Source organism: Candoia aspera, chromosome 3 (genome assembly GCF_035149785.1).
Source record: "Candoia aspera isolate rCanAsp1 chromosome 3, rCanAsp1.hap2, whole genome shotgun sequence".
In the NCBI taxonomy this organism is placed as follows: Eukaryota; Metazoa; Chordata; class Lepidosauria; order Squamata; family Boidae; genus Candoia; species Candoia aspera.
This window is the reverse complement of record NC_086155.1, coordinates 22,622,019-22,635,997: the sequence shown is the minus strand read 5'-3', so window position 1 is coordinate 22,635,997 and position 13,979 is coordinate 22,622,019. Positions and strand designations below refer to the sequence as shown.

General features: G+C 39.3%; 1 protein-coding gene across 3 annotated transcripts in view; it reads right to left on the bottom strand.

Annotated features, from left to right (window-relative positions):
- The window catches only part of HNF4A (hepatocyte nuclear factor 4 alpha), a 73,375-nt gene that overhangs the window by 22,709 nt on the left and 36,687 nt on the right, over nt 1–13,979 (bottom strand). For 2 of the 3 annotated variants that reach the window (XM_063297119.1, XM_063297120.1), the window contains exon 2: nt 34–208. In XM_063297119.1, the coding sequence (XP_063153189.1) occupies nt 34–208 (175 nt within the window). Of the gene's footprint in view, nt 1–33; nt 209–7,524; nt 8,346–13,979 lie in introns of those variants that run through there. The other variant, XM_063297118.1, reaches the window with a different exon arrangement.

Below are 13,979 nucleotides of genomic sequence, written 5' to 3'. Positions count from 1 at the left end.
TAGAAATATTCCTGGTGATTCTGCCTTCCTTACCTGCAAGAATACATATGGTTCTTCCTGACACTTCTTCTGAAGAATCCTTTGCAGCCATCACAACTGGATGCTCCATAATGCTTCCCTGTAGCACGATCTCCACAAATAGCACACAACACACTGGCTCCAATGTTGTTGGAAGCATTAAGGTTTGTAGCTTCAGATGGGGATGTGTCTGTTCAAGAAGAAACACAGGAAGCAATCATGAACTAACTAGGACACGAACTGAAGCAAGCAATCACTAGGGGTATGAAAGTTCATGCACAACCAACAGTAGTAAAGCTTTAAGAAGCTCTCTTATCCATTCAGTTTGCCAGTACATTGTCCTAGGACTTATTAAATCAAACCTGCATTTTCCTCTTTTTGTATTTACCATCTGCCAATCAAATATGCATTGAAACCAGTATTATCTATATGCTTGCAAACATATGCTTTAGACTAAGGCCAAGTAGGCACTGGCTTAGGGCACCAGCCCTCCTTCTGAATCATTCTAAAAATGCAAGCCTTCACATCAATGGGAGGTTGCCCTATCAGTCAAAGTGGCCTAGGGCCACCATATACCCTTGAGTCAGCACAGCTTTTAAGTCTGTAGCTCACAAACAGCATCTTCAGCCAATCATTGTTCAACCCCAGCTAGCCAATAGCTGAACACAGAGAACACAAACCAATCAGCTCTTACTTCAGATGTGAGAACTACTCCAGCTTCCAAACTCCGTGAAGTACCATCCCTTCCTTCTCAAGAAAGGGGGAGGGGGGGAAGAAAAGTTTCTAGCATTCCTTGCCCCAAAAACATGATCTAGGCATTTGTCCACCTGTATTCATGTGCATTTGGTGGTTTGCGGAAGCGTTCTTCCTGACAGGCTATGGGATCATTTGTAGGGGCAGGTTCAAATTTAATACTATTACCAAACAAAGGAGCCTTCCTTTCACCATGGCACCAGTTAGTAAGCCTATGAAGTTTGTTAACTATTACCAAAACAAAGAAGCTTCAAAGCCCTTCCTTTCAACATGGTACCAGATAAGCAAATCCTGTGCTGTAGAGGCAATCTTGCAAGCAACCAAAACTCCATTTTGGGGCTCCCCTCCAGGCTGCCGTGTGCATGAAATGCAAGCTGGGAAGCAGAGGCATGAGAGGCATTTCCAATGGACAGAAAAATATCTGCCCACAAGCATGTGTTCCATTCAATCTTGAAATAAGGGTGCACGGGTGTGTGGACAGACAGACAGACAGACAGACAGAAAGACATATTTTCAAGGGTTACCAGGACATGGAGGTTTTCATTCCTTGCAACAGTTACCAGTGATTTGCTATAGGCACTGTTTAATGAGCAGGATTGTGTACATTAGAAGGGAGTTGATAAAATCATTATGTGGTAGGACTCATTATCTGTCTAGTACTTTAGAGCATTTGAAATGCTTACTATACTTTCATTTAGCTTTATTCCTTAAAACAGCCCTGTATGGTAAGTTGGTACGTTATCCCTGCTACTATAGATAGGGGAACAAATGAGTGGCAGAGTTGGGATTCAAACTAGGTCCTAATACAATCATAAATAATATGTTAACTAATCTCTTAAGATATTTATGCATAATCCTTTTCGTCAATGCTGAGAAAGTAGTGCACAATTAAAATGAATGTCTAACAAGATAAAAATCAATATATCAGTTAAAAACAGAAACGAAAAGGAAAGAGAGCTTTAATACCCTAAAGTAGAGTAACCAATAAAAATGCCATTGTCACTAAAAGGCATATTTATACTTTTATAGTGAATGCCACTTTTAAGAATATTTATTTGTATCAGCAAATATTGTGTGAGGAAATATTTATTGCTCTTCATGGCTTATTTATAATTCAACTGTACTGAATAAAGAAGTTTGTGTCTACATTTTTCCTCTTTACTGCCCTGGCATTTTACCTTGTAGTTATGTACAAATCCACACCTCTCTAGATACTGTAGTGGGATATGCAACTCAACTGCAAATGGGCAGTTTCGTATGGGAGAAAGAGGTCATTCACACGTGCTCTTCTCCCAAGACATTTCAGATTTTTAGGAAAGAAGCAACACCTGAATTAGGTTTTGAAATAAAGCGGAAGCCAATGCAATTATTTCAGTCCTAGTAAAATACATGACTGAGAATACTACTGCACATTTTATGGCAGCTGTAATTTCCAAACAAAAATCTAAACTCGTAGTAATTAAGGTCTGAATCACTGAAGGTAGATCTGTTCTCTTTCTCCAGAAAGGGATGCAATTGCTTCAGCAACAGAAGTATCCCTGATTATTGCTGCCTCCACCTTATTTTCCAAAAGCGAAGAGAGTGCCAAGTTCTAAACCTTGGTCTGTTCACACAAAGGCTGCTACCCAGAAGAGGCGTGGTGCCAAATCCTGGAATGGCTTGCCTGTTGACTAATAGGCCCTTTATCTTGTTTGGACTGAACCTCAGTTTGTTCACCCCCATGCAGTTCTTTACTGTGATCAGATAATTGTTTAGCATTTCCGCAATCTCCTTGCCCTCATTTGAAAAAGAGAGACAGATTTGGGTTACATCAACATAGAATCCGCTCTGAAACTTCAAACGAACCACTCAGTTCCATGTCAAAACTAAAAAGCACAGTATCGAGGAACTGCATACACCAAGGGATTGAGCAATAGTCTCCTACCATAACTTTATGAGTTAAACCCATCAGAAACTCTCATTCTGTATTGGCCAAGTAATATAGGACAGCATGGTCAACAGCGCTGAAAGCAGCTAAGTGGTTAGCAAAACTAAGAGACATGCATCTTCTGCCCAGTTTCCAGCAGGAATCATCTAACAAGGTGACTGAGGCTATTCCAGTTCCAAGACCCAACCTATATTTAAATTAATTTAAATTATATATATATGCTAATCAGTCTTGAAGTTATTACAACTGACATTTATAGTATAATAGAATGTTTTATTATTATATTGGAAGCTTCATTAAGGATCTTATTTTAGGCTTAAAGTCACACTGTGTATGTAACATATTCATTCAGTGCTTTTCGAGTATTGAAAACATTTCACTCACATTGTTCCAACAGCCTTGCCAAGTGAGTCACTACTGTATTTTGATAGTATGGGTGGAAGAGAGAGGTGAGAGAGAAACTAATAGCATAGGTAAGCTCCAAGCAGGGCTTCCTGTTCCACAGTTTAGCCTATTCCCATGAAATGCAATGTTAGAATTTAGGTTGATTTCCAAAGCAGGAAGGCCAAGTGAGTATATGGGAATACACCCATCACTGCCTAGGCCACCACAATCAGTACCAGCCATACTCTTCCAAATGTTCTGGAACCAACCCTTCAGGAAGGAGAAGCAACACAACAGAACAGTGCCCTCTACTCCAGTCCCTCAAAGGTGGTCCAGAAAAATATTAGGGTAAATGATATTGAAAGCCTCCAAGAGATCAAGGAGAACCAGGAGGATTGCACTCCCCCAATCCAGCCTCTGCAAAGGTCATCCACAGGTGTGACTGATGCAGTTTCTCTGCTGTATCCATCCCTGATTGCCCAGGGTCCAAATAATCTGCTTCCTCATGCACATTAATGATGCCATATATAATCAGCAATATCACTATTAATAACTGTGAGGTTTTTATTTTAAGGCCTAATTTCAGAAACTCACAGCACAAGCCACGATGGATATGCAAAGTTCTTTATTAGGTCTTTACCTCAGACTTCTCCATCCTTACAATAACTAATCCATGATTTTCTTGACTGTGTTTCGGTTGCTGCTGGCCAGGATGCTTGCTAACTCAACATTTTAAGAGTAAAGGGCATTGGCATTAGTGAACAAACATAACAAAGTGAGGAATTGTCTTCTTAGTGACTTATTTGTATTTTATTTAAAATGCAGAAGGGCACCTTGAAGATTGTTTCTCTGTGTATGTTGAGTTTGTAATATAGAACTTCCCTGCAAACATACTTTCTTCTTGATTCCACATTGGAACCTATCAATAAAAGTTATCTTCTGCTCTTCTAGAATAGCAAGTGATGTAGTCTAATGGGTGCTGCTGCTAGCAATGACAAGTGTGTACATTTGATTACTGCACAATTTTTCACAACATTTCACAATAAAAAGTTAAAAGGGTTAAGTAGCTACTCCTTCCCTGTACCAATTGACCCTACTTGTCCAGCAAACATTTCCAACAGAAAAAGGAAGCCATGATAGAAAAATATGAAGCTGCAAAATGAAGAAGGCAGTGAACAAAGAGGTGTGATAAGGATTTGATAATAGCCAACTTGGCATCTCTTTGGTCACCTGTGTAACCAAGCGGCTATACAACAAATTGTACCAAGTAATTAAATGATACTGGTAAGGGGTAAGAAAGCAAGATAAAGAGTTCATTGTATCATAAATAGATTGCAGACTCTCCCTGGTGAGATCAGTGCTTTGTGATCATTTCTTGTGAAAGTTGTTGCCTTATTTAATTCTTCCAAAGTGATTTGCCTTGGTAATTGGTTGCACTGTTGAGCTCTTTTACTCTGATGAAGTTTCTCTTAACATTCAACTGGAATGCACCTTTCTATAATTTAAGACTGTTATTCTGTGTCCCAGGCTCCTGGATGACAAGAGTCATGAATGTTGGTATGATATTTTTTCAAGAACTTGGAAAGGATTATTATATCTCAACATCTCCCCCTTTATATTTTCAAGATTAAAGATATCCAATTTCCTTAGCCTGTCCTCATAAGAATTAATTTTATTTATCTATCTGCCATTCACTTTGCCTTCTGCAGTTTCTACGAATCTTCCTTAAAACACAGTAACGACAAATGAACAGAATGGAGTCTGACCAATGTAGACAGTAGCAGAACTATTACTTCCTTTGACTTGAAAATTACATTTCAATGGATGCATATATTATTTATAATTATATGCATCTATAATTGCATTTATCTTTTTAGCAGCAACATGCATTCAGGATGTGATAGGTTTCTGCATTTAATAGCATTTTAATAGTTTAGTAAAATTTTACAAAATGAAGAACATGGTGTATGTACCTCCCTGTATACACAAGCTATATTTATGTAGAGTGAGGACTCTTCCTCACTTTGGTCAATTTCCAGCAGGTGTCAGCAACAGCCACACCCAAATGTCAATACACTTTGTGGTGGCCCTAGATACTACACCCAAGCGTCTATTCAAAACCTGTAACAGTCTGACCATAGCTAAAGGCAGAAAAAAATATATGAACATACTTAATACAAGCTCATTCATTACTACCTTTAGTAGTTTGGAAAGTTACTTTCTGCACACTACCGTTCAGAAACATCACTTTCACTTTAGTCACCTCTCTTTATTATTACCTTTTTGACATTAACTTCAAAGCAATACCTGAAAAATATAGGAATAAAGAATTGGGAGCAATATTCCAAACAAAATATTGAATGGGAGGATGAGTTAGTCTTCAGCAGCATCTATCTATTTTATTTATTTAAAATACTTCTTTGCCAGTGGTTGAACGAGATCAAGTTACTATTTATCCTAATTTCACCCAGGTTGGTTCTATTTTCATTGCCCAGGTATTATCACTAAACCTACTCTCCAAAGAATGCTGGGAATTGCAGTTTTGAGAAAGCGCTGGGAATTCCCTTGCTTCTCCCTAAGACAACTTCCAGAGTTCCATGTTTATGTACAGGCATATAGCTGTCTTTTCATTTAAAATAGTGCTTGCTTTAAAACCTGGGTAAATTACCCAAAATTGGCAAAAGTGTTTTTTCTTTGGGTAATGACACATAACCCATTAAACTGACTTGAAGTGTTTTATCTACATTGGGTAAAAAGGACTTCCTGATAAGCAGTTTTGGGTAATGAAGGAAAAAAAGTTTGAGAAGCAGTGATTTAAAATGTCCTAAAACCTTGTTCTATGACAGTGAGGAAATCAGGTACCATTTCCAGAAAATGTAGAATACATCTCTCTAACAACAAGAAAATCAAAGATAAATGAGCCCATTTTTATTTCATAGCATGTTGTTTTCCAAATATTAGTATGCTCCGAATTTCAATGCATGCGAAGCTATCAGACTCATTGAGGCAATAAGGTACGCAGTGTTGTACCAACCAAAATAAAGGGTCAAGGGAAAGACCACAGCCTTTAGAAATTTGTAATACAAGAAAACAGACTGAGCTTATACCTAATCATAATGGAAGTGGTAATGACAACTTCTTGTAAAATTCGACATAAAGTGTGAAAATGTCCATATTAAGAGTATAGAAAATATTTTCTGAATTACAGAACTACATTAGCAGTATTGTTTAGTCTGCTGTTTTGGAGACTGGAGGTAAATGTGCCAAAGAGTTTTTTGTTTTTTGTTTAGCTTCTGAACAAAAACAAAATTTTAGAAGTTTCAGCAATGGAATAAAATAACAGCTCCTGAAGGAAAAGTTAGGTCAAGGAAGCCAAAGTGCAGCCTATAGTGCTCATCCATTCCTTCCTACAAAACTTCTCAAAACTATCTGTAACCACCTCACCAGGTTACTTACAACCTTGGCAAAAAAAATCTGGGAACTGGAGCACGGTGAACCTATCTAAACATTTGATCTTCAAGGCAGGAAGTATCTGGTCTAGATGTGTCCCCAGACACAAAATCACTAAGTAGAATTCTGCAAGCCTTTGTTCCCATTAATAATATGAGCTTAAATGACTCCAAGATGATCATAAACATTGCAATAATATAATAATGCAACCCCCCCATTATGGGGGGTTGCACTAGATATAAGCATTACTATGTGAAATAATAGTAATAATAGTAATAATCATAATAATCATATTTCATCATATATTTCCTAATTCTGTGTGGAATTGTGTGCACATTCAGAATTTAATTCTATTATGTTTATGGAGTCTTATTCTCAAATATGAATGCATAGGGTCACAGTGGCAGATCCCAGATTCTGCTTATTCTAACTGCAATCTATTATGGTACAGACAATATGAAGGGTTTTCATTGGTATAACTTTACCAAAAGTATAATTTCATTTCCTAATGAGCTCTTGGACTTCAACCATTCCTTGAACAAGAAAAAGTTAAGTGTTGCATTCCTCCTTTTAAAACCTACTTACACAGGAACAATCCCCCAATTTCATTTATTTTCCTTGTATACTCCCCAACCATGCCTCCTTCTGGGGCTGTTTCCTATGTTTTCCACAGCCAGATTTGGTGTAGTGTGAAACTATAATATGGTTTCGGTTCCTATACCGCAACCATCCTGTGAAATGTCAACTGGTCAAAGCCAAGCAGACTCCCAGGCAAACAAAATCTTATGGGGAAAACATTTGTGCCAGAGAGCAAAACCTCCTCCACCACCAGGCTTTTCCATAGGTGGAGGAAAGAAATAAGCATACTGTGATCATGTCTGCTCCACACCACCTGGCTGCTGCTGCTGCTGTCAGAAAAATGGACTTCTGAGACCTTCATGTCCCCAACCCCAACTTTGACAGAGAAGAACAACATTCTGAAATGGACTTACCGCTGCCCATTGCCAAGACTTGCATGTTCTCAAACTCCAGTGTCGTGTATGCAGGATCTAAGGCTGCACTGTAATCTGCCATCTCCATGTCTATCAGGGCTTTGGAAAGGCGCATTATCATCTGCAAACACGGGCCAGATTGCAGTGATTCCACAGCCAGAGGTTATTGGCCCCCTCAGTCTCTCCAACTGATTTTGCCAGCGTCCCCTATCTGTTGGCCTTTATTTCAGATATTTCTCTGAAAGAATCTGCTGCACTTCAAGGCCTATACTACCCAGATGGGTGGAGGCAGGAGGCAAGGGGGGTTAATCGTTAATCATCTCACCCACTAGTGAACACTGCTGCACTCAGCTTCTTACTTCTTTCTGCTTTGCTTTTCTCCCTCTCTATTCCCTGTTGACGATTGTTTATGACTGGCTTCGTCACCAGATAGTTGCTGATTTCTACTCCAGGACAGGTGAAAAAGCATATAGAAAGCCCTGCAGTCTACACTCAGCTGTCCCCAGTGCGGTGTGGTACCTAAGATGTAATTGTTAAGATTGCTATATTGATAGCACAAGCTGCAAGGATTAGTTCTGAAATGTAGAATGCCATTTCTGTCTTCCTTCTGGAGCTGCTGTCCCGTCCCTCCATCTATCCTGCTCTTCCTCTTCTCTTCTCCCACGCCCTGTCATTTCTCTGTTGGATGAAGGTCATCAGAATGGTAAATTACATACTGTCATACACAGGAACAATGTGGGACTTTCATTTTACTTCCCTATAAAACCATGTTTTACAGGCTCTGACTTCATTATCAACAACTCCTCTCCACAGCATTTACCTACAATAGATCTTTCCGTGCCAGGCACGTAAATGCAAAAATGCTGCATTGACTATGCGCATGGGTCCCCAAACCCGACTTTCTTGGTGATCGTCTCAGCTCAAAGAGTACACAGTGTTTGGGCCAGGTGACATCTGATGCAGAATGACCAAATTAGCTTAAGATTCTTGTTTAGGATGTAAGAACAGCTGCAAGAGATCCAGATTAGCTTGGTATCCATTGTTTCTCCTTAATTATTTTTCTGAACAAGCTGACCAACTGCTTTGAATCTGGGCAATATAACACAGGAAGCTGTCTGGCTTCTCCACACCTCCCCTCCAACTTTTTTTTTCTGGGTTAGGACTTACACAGGGGTTGGCATCCTGCAGCCCCAAGTCTTCACACAGACCTCCTAATCATTTTGCAACCCCACTGTCAATCTTTCCACCATTTTCAGATGGCAAACACAAATAAGTAGCCTAAGTCCTAAAATAGACTTCCCACATTTAAAGATACACATCTTAAAATCTATCTATCTATCTCCCAGTCCCACCTTTTGTGATATGGATTTGCCCACTTGTATCAGATTTATTCCCTGAAAAAATTAAAACCTTCTGCTAAGAAAAAAATTCCCACCTCTAGGCTGGTAGCAGCTTCTTCAGGGGACAGGTTGAATCACAGGTATGGTGTGGGTGAGAAATTAAAATGCTCCACTTCCAGCACTACTTTCCTCGGCCTACTACCATTTTTAAATGGTAAAAACGACAGCAAGAGATCCTATCATGGATTTTCTTTTAGTTTTTCAGTTTGCCAAGCACAATGTGATAATTCTAGACTGATAAAAGTTGGATGTTACTACCAGGTACTACTGCTTTTTGAGGTTCTAATCAATTTTTGCCACTTGCTTTTGTTGGCAAAAATATCTATACCCAAGCCTACAAAATAATATTGATTATGTTTTTACTACTCAACACAGGGTGTTTCCCTACTTGCACTTGGTACAATATGCCCTGGCTACAACGTTTTTCTGCCATGTTCCTATGATGTTCCTTTCATCTTCTCCTGAGCCCATGAAAGAAAAGCAGCCTTAAGTTGTCCTTAGTACTGATGTTGTGTTTTCCTGCTTAAGCCAGCAGCAGCCGACAAAAACCACAAGGTATGCAAAATCTTCTACAGTTCCCCACTTACTATATTGGGGGTGAAGTTAGATAGCCAATAAATGGATGGGATCAAAGTGGTACTTATTGTCATTTTAGGCTGATGCAGGCACATCCTCTTCCCACAGGTCTTTCGTAAGCTTTATCTGCTGCCTTTCTACTGTTTTCTCCCTAAAGACCTGGACATAGCAGTGATGTGCCGGTTGTCTATCAGATCTACAGAATAGTGCCAGCTTGTCCAATTGGCAGTATTGTAAATGTTTTAACTTCATGTCCCTTACCAGTTTAGAACAAAGCTGAAAAAATAATGGACTTATAGGACCATAGTCCTAAATCGAAAACTCACAGCAGGTAATAAAAGCCTGAAAGGAGAGAACGCCCAATCATTCAATGTATCTTTAATCATATACATCTGTACTCTATTAGAACTGGCTTTCACTAATTTATGTTCCAGGAAGTTGATTGTCCAAAGAAATGTATCTCTATTTTGGATAATCCAGCTAAGCTTCTTCCAATTAATTTAACTGGGACCTTCTGGGTCTTAAAAGTTTTGCTTTGTTCTCTATGACCTATTTTATTCTCTTAAAACTTGCTTGCCAGATTTCACCTATTGGTCTCTAACTGGGCTTTTTCTCTGCACTATGCAGTGCCCATTTTGGTTATGAAATCACACTTGAATTCTTTTTTTTTTTAAATTCCAAGAATTCATCTGAACCAGATAAAACATCAAACTCATACTTTTTATCTACATATATTTAATAAGTACAGTACTAATTTACAAAGTATTAACCATTATAATTATTGCCAGCTTTTCAGTATAATGCAGCTAACACTGTTCAATGAGGTTTGTACTTGATTTATGTCTACAACTGTAATTATTTGATTGGCAAAGTACATTTTACTTAATACAACTTTTCTGGAATGTAGTAAATCCCCAATATTTCAGTATCTGGAGAATGAGATACTTGGTAATGGACATATGAGTACATGTTGTGGAATTTAAGGAAATGCACATTTAATAATATTGAGGGAGGGCATGGTAGGATGTTAAAAATGAACTAAAAAGGCCATGTGTTGTAGTAGTTAAAATGCCAGACCAGGGAGAGCTGAGCATAAATTTTTGCCAAGCCCCAGCCTTCATGGTATTAGGCAAGTACGTTCTCCCAAGCCCACCTTATCTTATGTCTGCTGCAAGAACAAAATACGATAAGCCCATGCATGGAAACTTAGCTCCTTAAATGAAGAGTGAGACACAAATATGATGAGTTCTCTGCTAATTATTTTTTGCTGTTGTTGCATTTGAGTCAGTGTTGACTCCTGGCAACTGCCTGGATGAGTCCCTGACATTTTTTTGCAAGGTTTTTGGAACTGGTTTGCCATTACCTCCTTCCTAGGGCTAAGAGAGAGGGACTGGCCCAAAGTCACCCAGCTGGCTTTGTGCCTAAAGCGAGACTAAACTCATAGTTTCCAGCCCAGTGCCTTAAATGCTTAAAAAGAGTTGTGTGACTCTATTGTATGAATTCATCCTCTGCAATGGTACAACTTTGAGTTATTCTACAGCTACAGATCTTAGATCCACATTTATGCAATGAATTGGTTACTGTGACTGAGGAGGGGTTTTATGATGTACTATAAATTCTGTTCTGCAAAACCAGATTAATAATAGTAAATCAATCTTATCATTTTGAATATCAGCTGAATTGCACCAAAGAGCCAGTAATAATTAATGATTATGGCCTGTTCCTTTCATAATGAAAACATCTTATCTTTTGCAACCTCTATGATTTAAACTGCAGATAGTAAATTAAAATTTCTGCAGGCAGTTTTAACTGTTCTTCAGGAACAACCAATGATTTAATGTCTAATATAAATCTTAGTGGGTACTCTCTGGCCCTTCAATTGGCAATTCAGAAGCAAAAAGAGCCAGTTTGGTCTAGTGATTAAGGCACCAGGCTGGAAATCGGGAGATCATGAATTCTAGTCCCGCCTTAGGCATGAAAGCCAGCTGGGTGACTCTGGGCCAGTCACTCTATCTCAGCCCAACCCACTTCACAGGGTTGTTGTGGGAAAAAATAGGAGGAGGAAGGAGTATTAGGTATGTTCCCCACCTTGAGTTATTTATAAAAATAATAAGGCTGGATAAAAAAATCTTTTAAAAAAGGAATACATGAAAGACAGCAGCCGTGGACTCTATATAACACTTCTTAAAAAAAAATCTGTTCAGTCATGTCTGATTCTTGGAGACTGCCTGGACAAGTCCCTTGCCTGGACAAGGCCCAAGGTCACCCAGCTGGCTTTGTGCCTACGGCAGGACTAGAACTCACGGTCTCCCAGTTTCTGGCCTGGTGCCTTAACCACTACATCAAATTGGCTCTCTCTCTATATATATAACACTAGAGAAGAGTTAAATAGAGGTCAGAAGAAATGTTGAAGGGAGAAACAGCGTAATACTAGAAGTGTGAGAAGTGGCCATGAAGCCAAGAGTCAGCTGCTTTTGCAAATGGAGAACAGAACAAAGAAATACATGCTCATCTTTCTAAGTGCTGAGAACTGGCATTGGAGACAGAAGGTATCTCACACTGCACTATTTAATTCACATCTGTGTTACTAATGCTTTTCTATTGCAGTTGTTGTTGTGAGGAAAAATGGGAGAAGTGAGCATTATGTATGTCACCTTGAACTCCTGAACAAAACATGGGATATAAATCTAACAAATGCATAAAATACAGTACTGAGAAAGGCACCCTTACTTTTTAACACCCAGCACTTGTAGATGGGGCTAAAAGTCACCTCCTGTCACCAGAGCAGGTAGAGGGTCCCTATGCACACCCACTTTGCACCACTCCTGGACATGCTCTGGAGATGACTGTCCCCATGATGTTAGCACCTTTTAAGAACTGGTCCAGGGTAGAAGCATCCACAGGATCCTACTATTTCCCACTTCTATCAGAAGGATGAAAGCACTGTTGCAGCACAAACTCTGCCCCTTTGGGTGATGTCTGTGATGTCACAACATACTTAGAAAAGGGTCGGGGATTGTGTTGTTGCACTGCTTTCCTTAGACTGACGCTATTGCCCCTCCACAGATGCTGCTGGGCCAGTATGTTTCTGTCTATCTGTCAGGTATTTGAGATAAAGCAAAGATGGACTTTTTAATTTGCTTTGCAACACTGGACATATGGATGGTCTGTTTTTCTACTGGCTCTGCTCTTACTTCATCATGTCTCCCAGCTGCTTTGTAAGCAAGCCCTAGCTGAGAATTCTATGCAATGGAACTTCCAATGGAAAGAACATAAATAAAGTTATCAATGAACCTGATCTTAATACTTTTAGTCAGTGGTTAGTCTATTTCACAATCCCTGTATAACAATCCACCAGACTTGATTCCTCTACTTGTAGAAGCAACATGCACCTATCTTCTGCATCCCAGCTTATGTCCTCAGGAGAGATAGTACTCCTCCAACATACAAGCATAGAGGTTTTATGGCATGGTAGTTAAGATGTTAGATGAGGTCCCAAGGGGGCCAGTTCAAGTCTACTCTCAGCCATGGAAACTCACTATGTAACTTTGGGAATAAATCAGTCATTCTCTCTTAGCCCAACCTAATTCATGGGGTTGTTCTGGTGGGGATAAAGTGCAGAGAGATCCCCATGGAAGCCATCTTGATCACCTATCACCTGCGGGAATAGCATGACAGAAATGTAAATAATAATAATAATAATAATAATAATAATAATAATAATAATGTATTACATACTATAACCCAGGTTAGATCTATGGTGAAAAATTTCTACTTGCTGAACTTTAGCTTTCACCAAGCCCCAAAACCAGCATGACCAATGGTGAGATACTGGAAGTTATAATTCAGCAACATCTGGATAGACAGAAGTTCTTTATTTCTGCTGTAGATCTTCGGTCTGAACCCATAAGATTCCCCAGTCTACAATATCCCCTTTTCTCACAGGAGCTATGTTTCTCTTCATGCCCATAAACAGGATATGTGCATGAAGGCAATAGCTGTTCCCTGATGTTGCTCTCCAGGAACTCATATTGGGTGACATTAATGGCTGTCAATCTCGTTGTTCTAGATTGTCCACTGTTGACTTGAGAGGAAGACCACTAGCTTGCACATCTCTAACTTGAGCTTCTCTGAGGAAATGGAGCAGGCTTCTGGAATGTGACCATTAAACATACAATGGTTACTCCTTGAAAGAACATATCGTGGTATTTCCTCTTCAGCTAGGAGCCTGCTGAGCCAATAATTCATTTGCTTGACAGAAAGAAGCAATGGAATATAAGAGGGTCAGAAAGGTAGAGAAAGAACCTAAACAACAACCTCATTGAGGGAATCTTTCATGCCAGTCCAAACCTGGATAGGATGATCCCTATGATTAGATAAATGTGTACAGACATCAAGTTAAACATGCACAGGATTTGCTATAGTGTCTAGTATAATATCATAAACCCAGCATGTTTTGCTCAGTTTAGCAAAACAAAC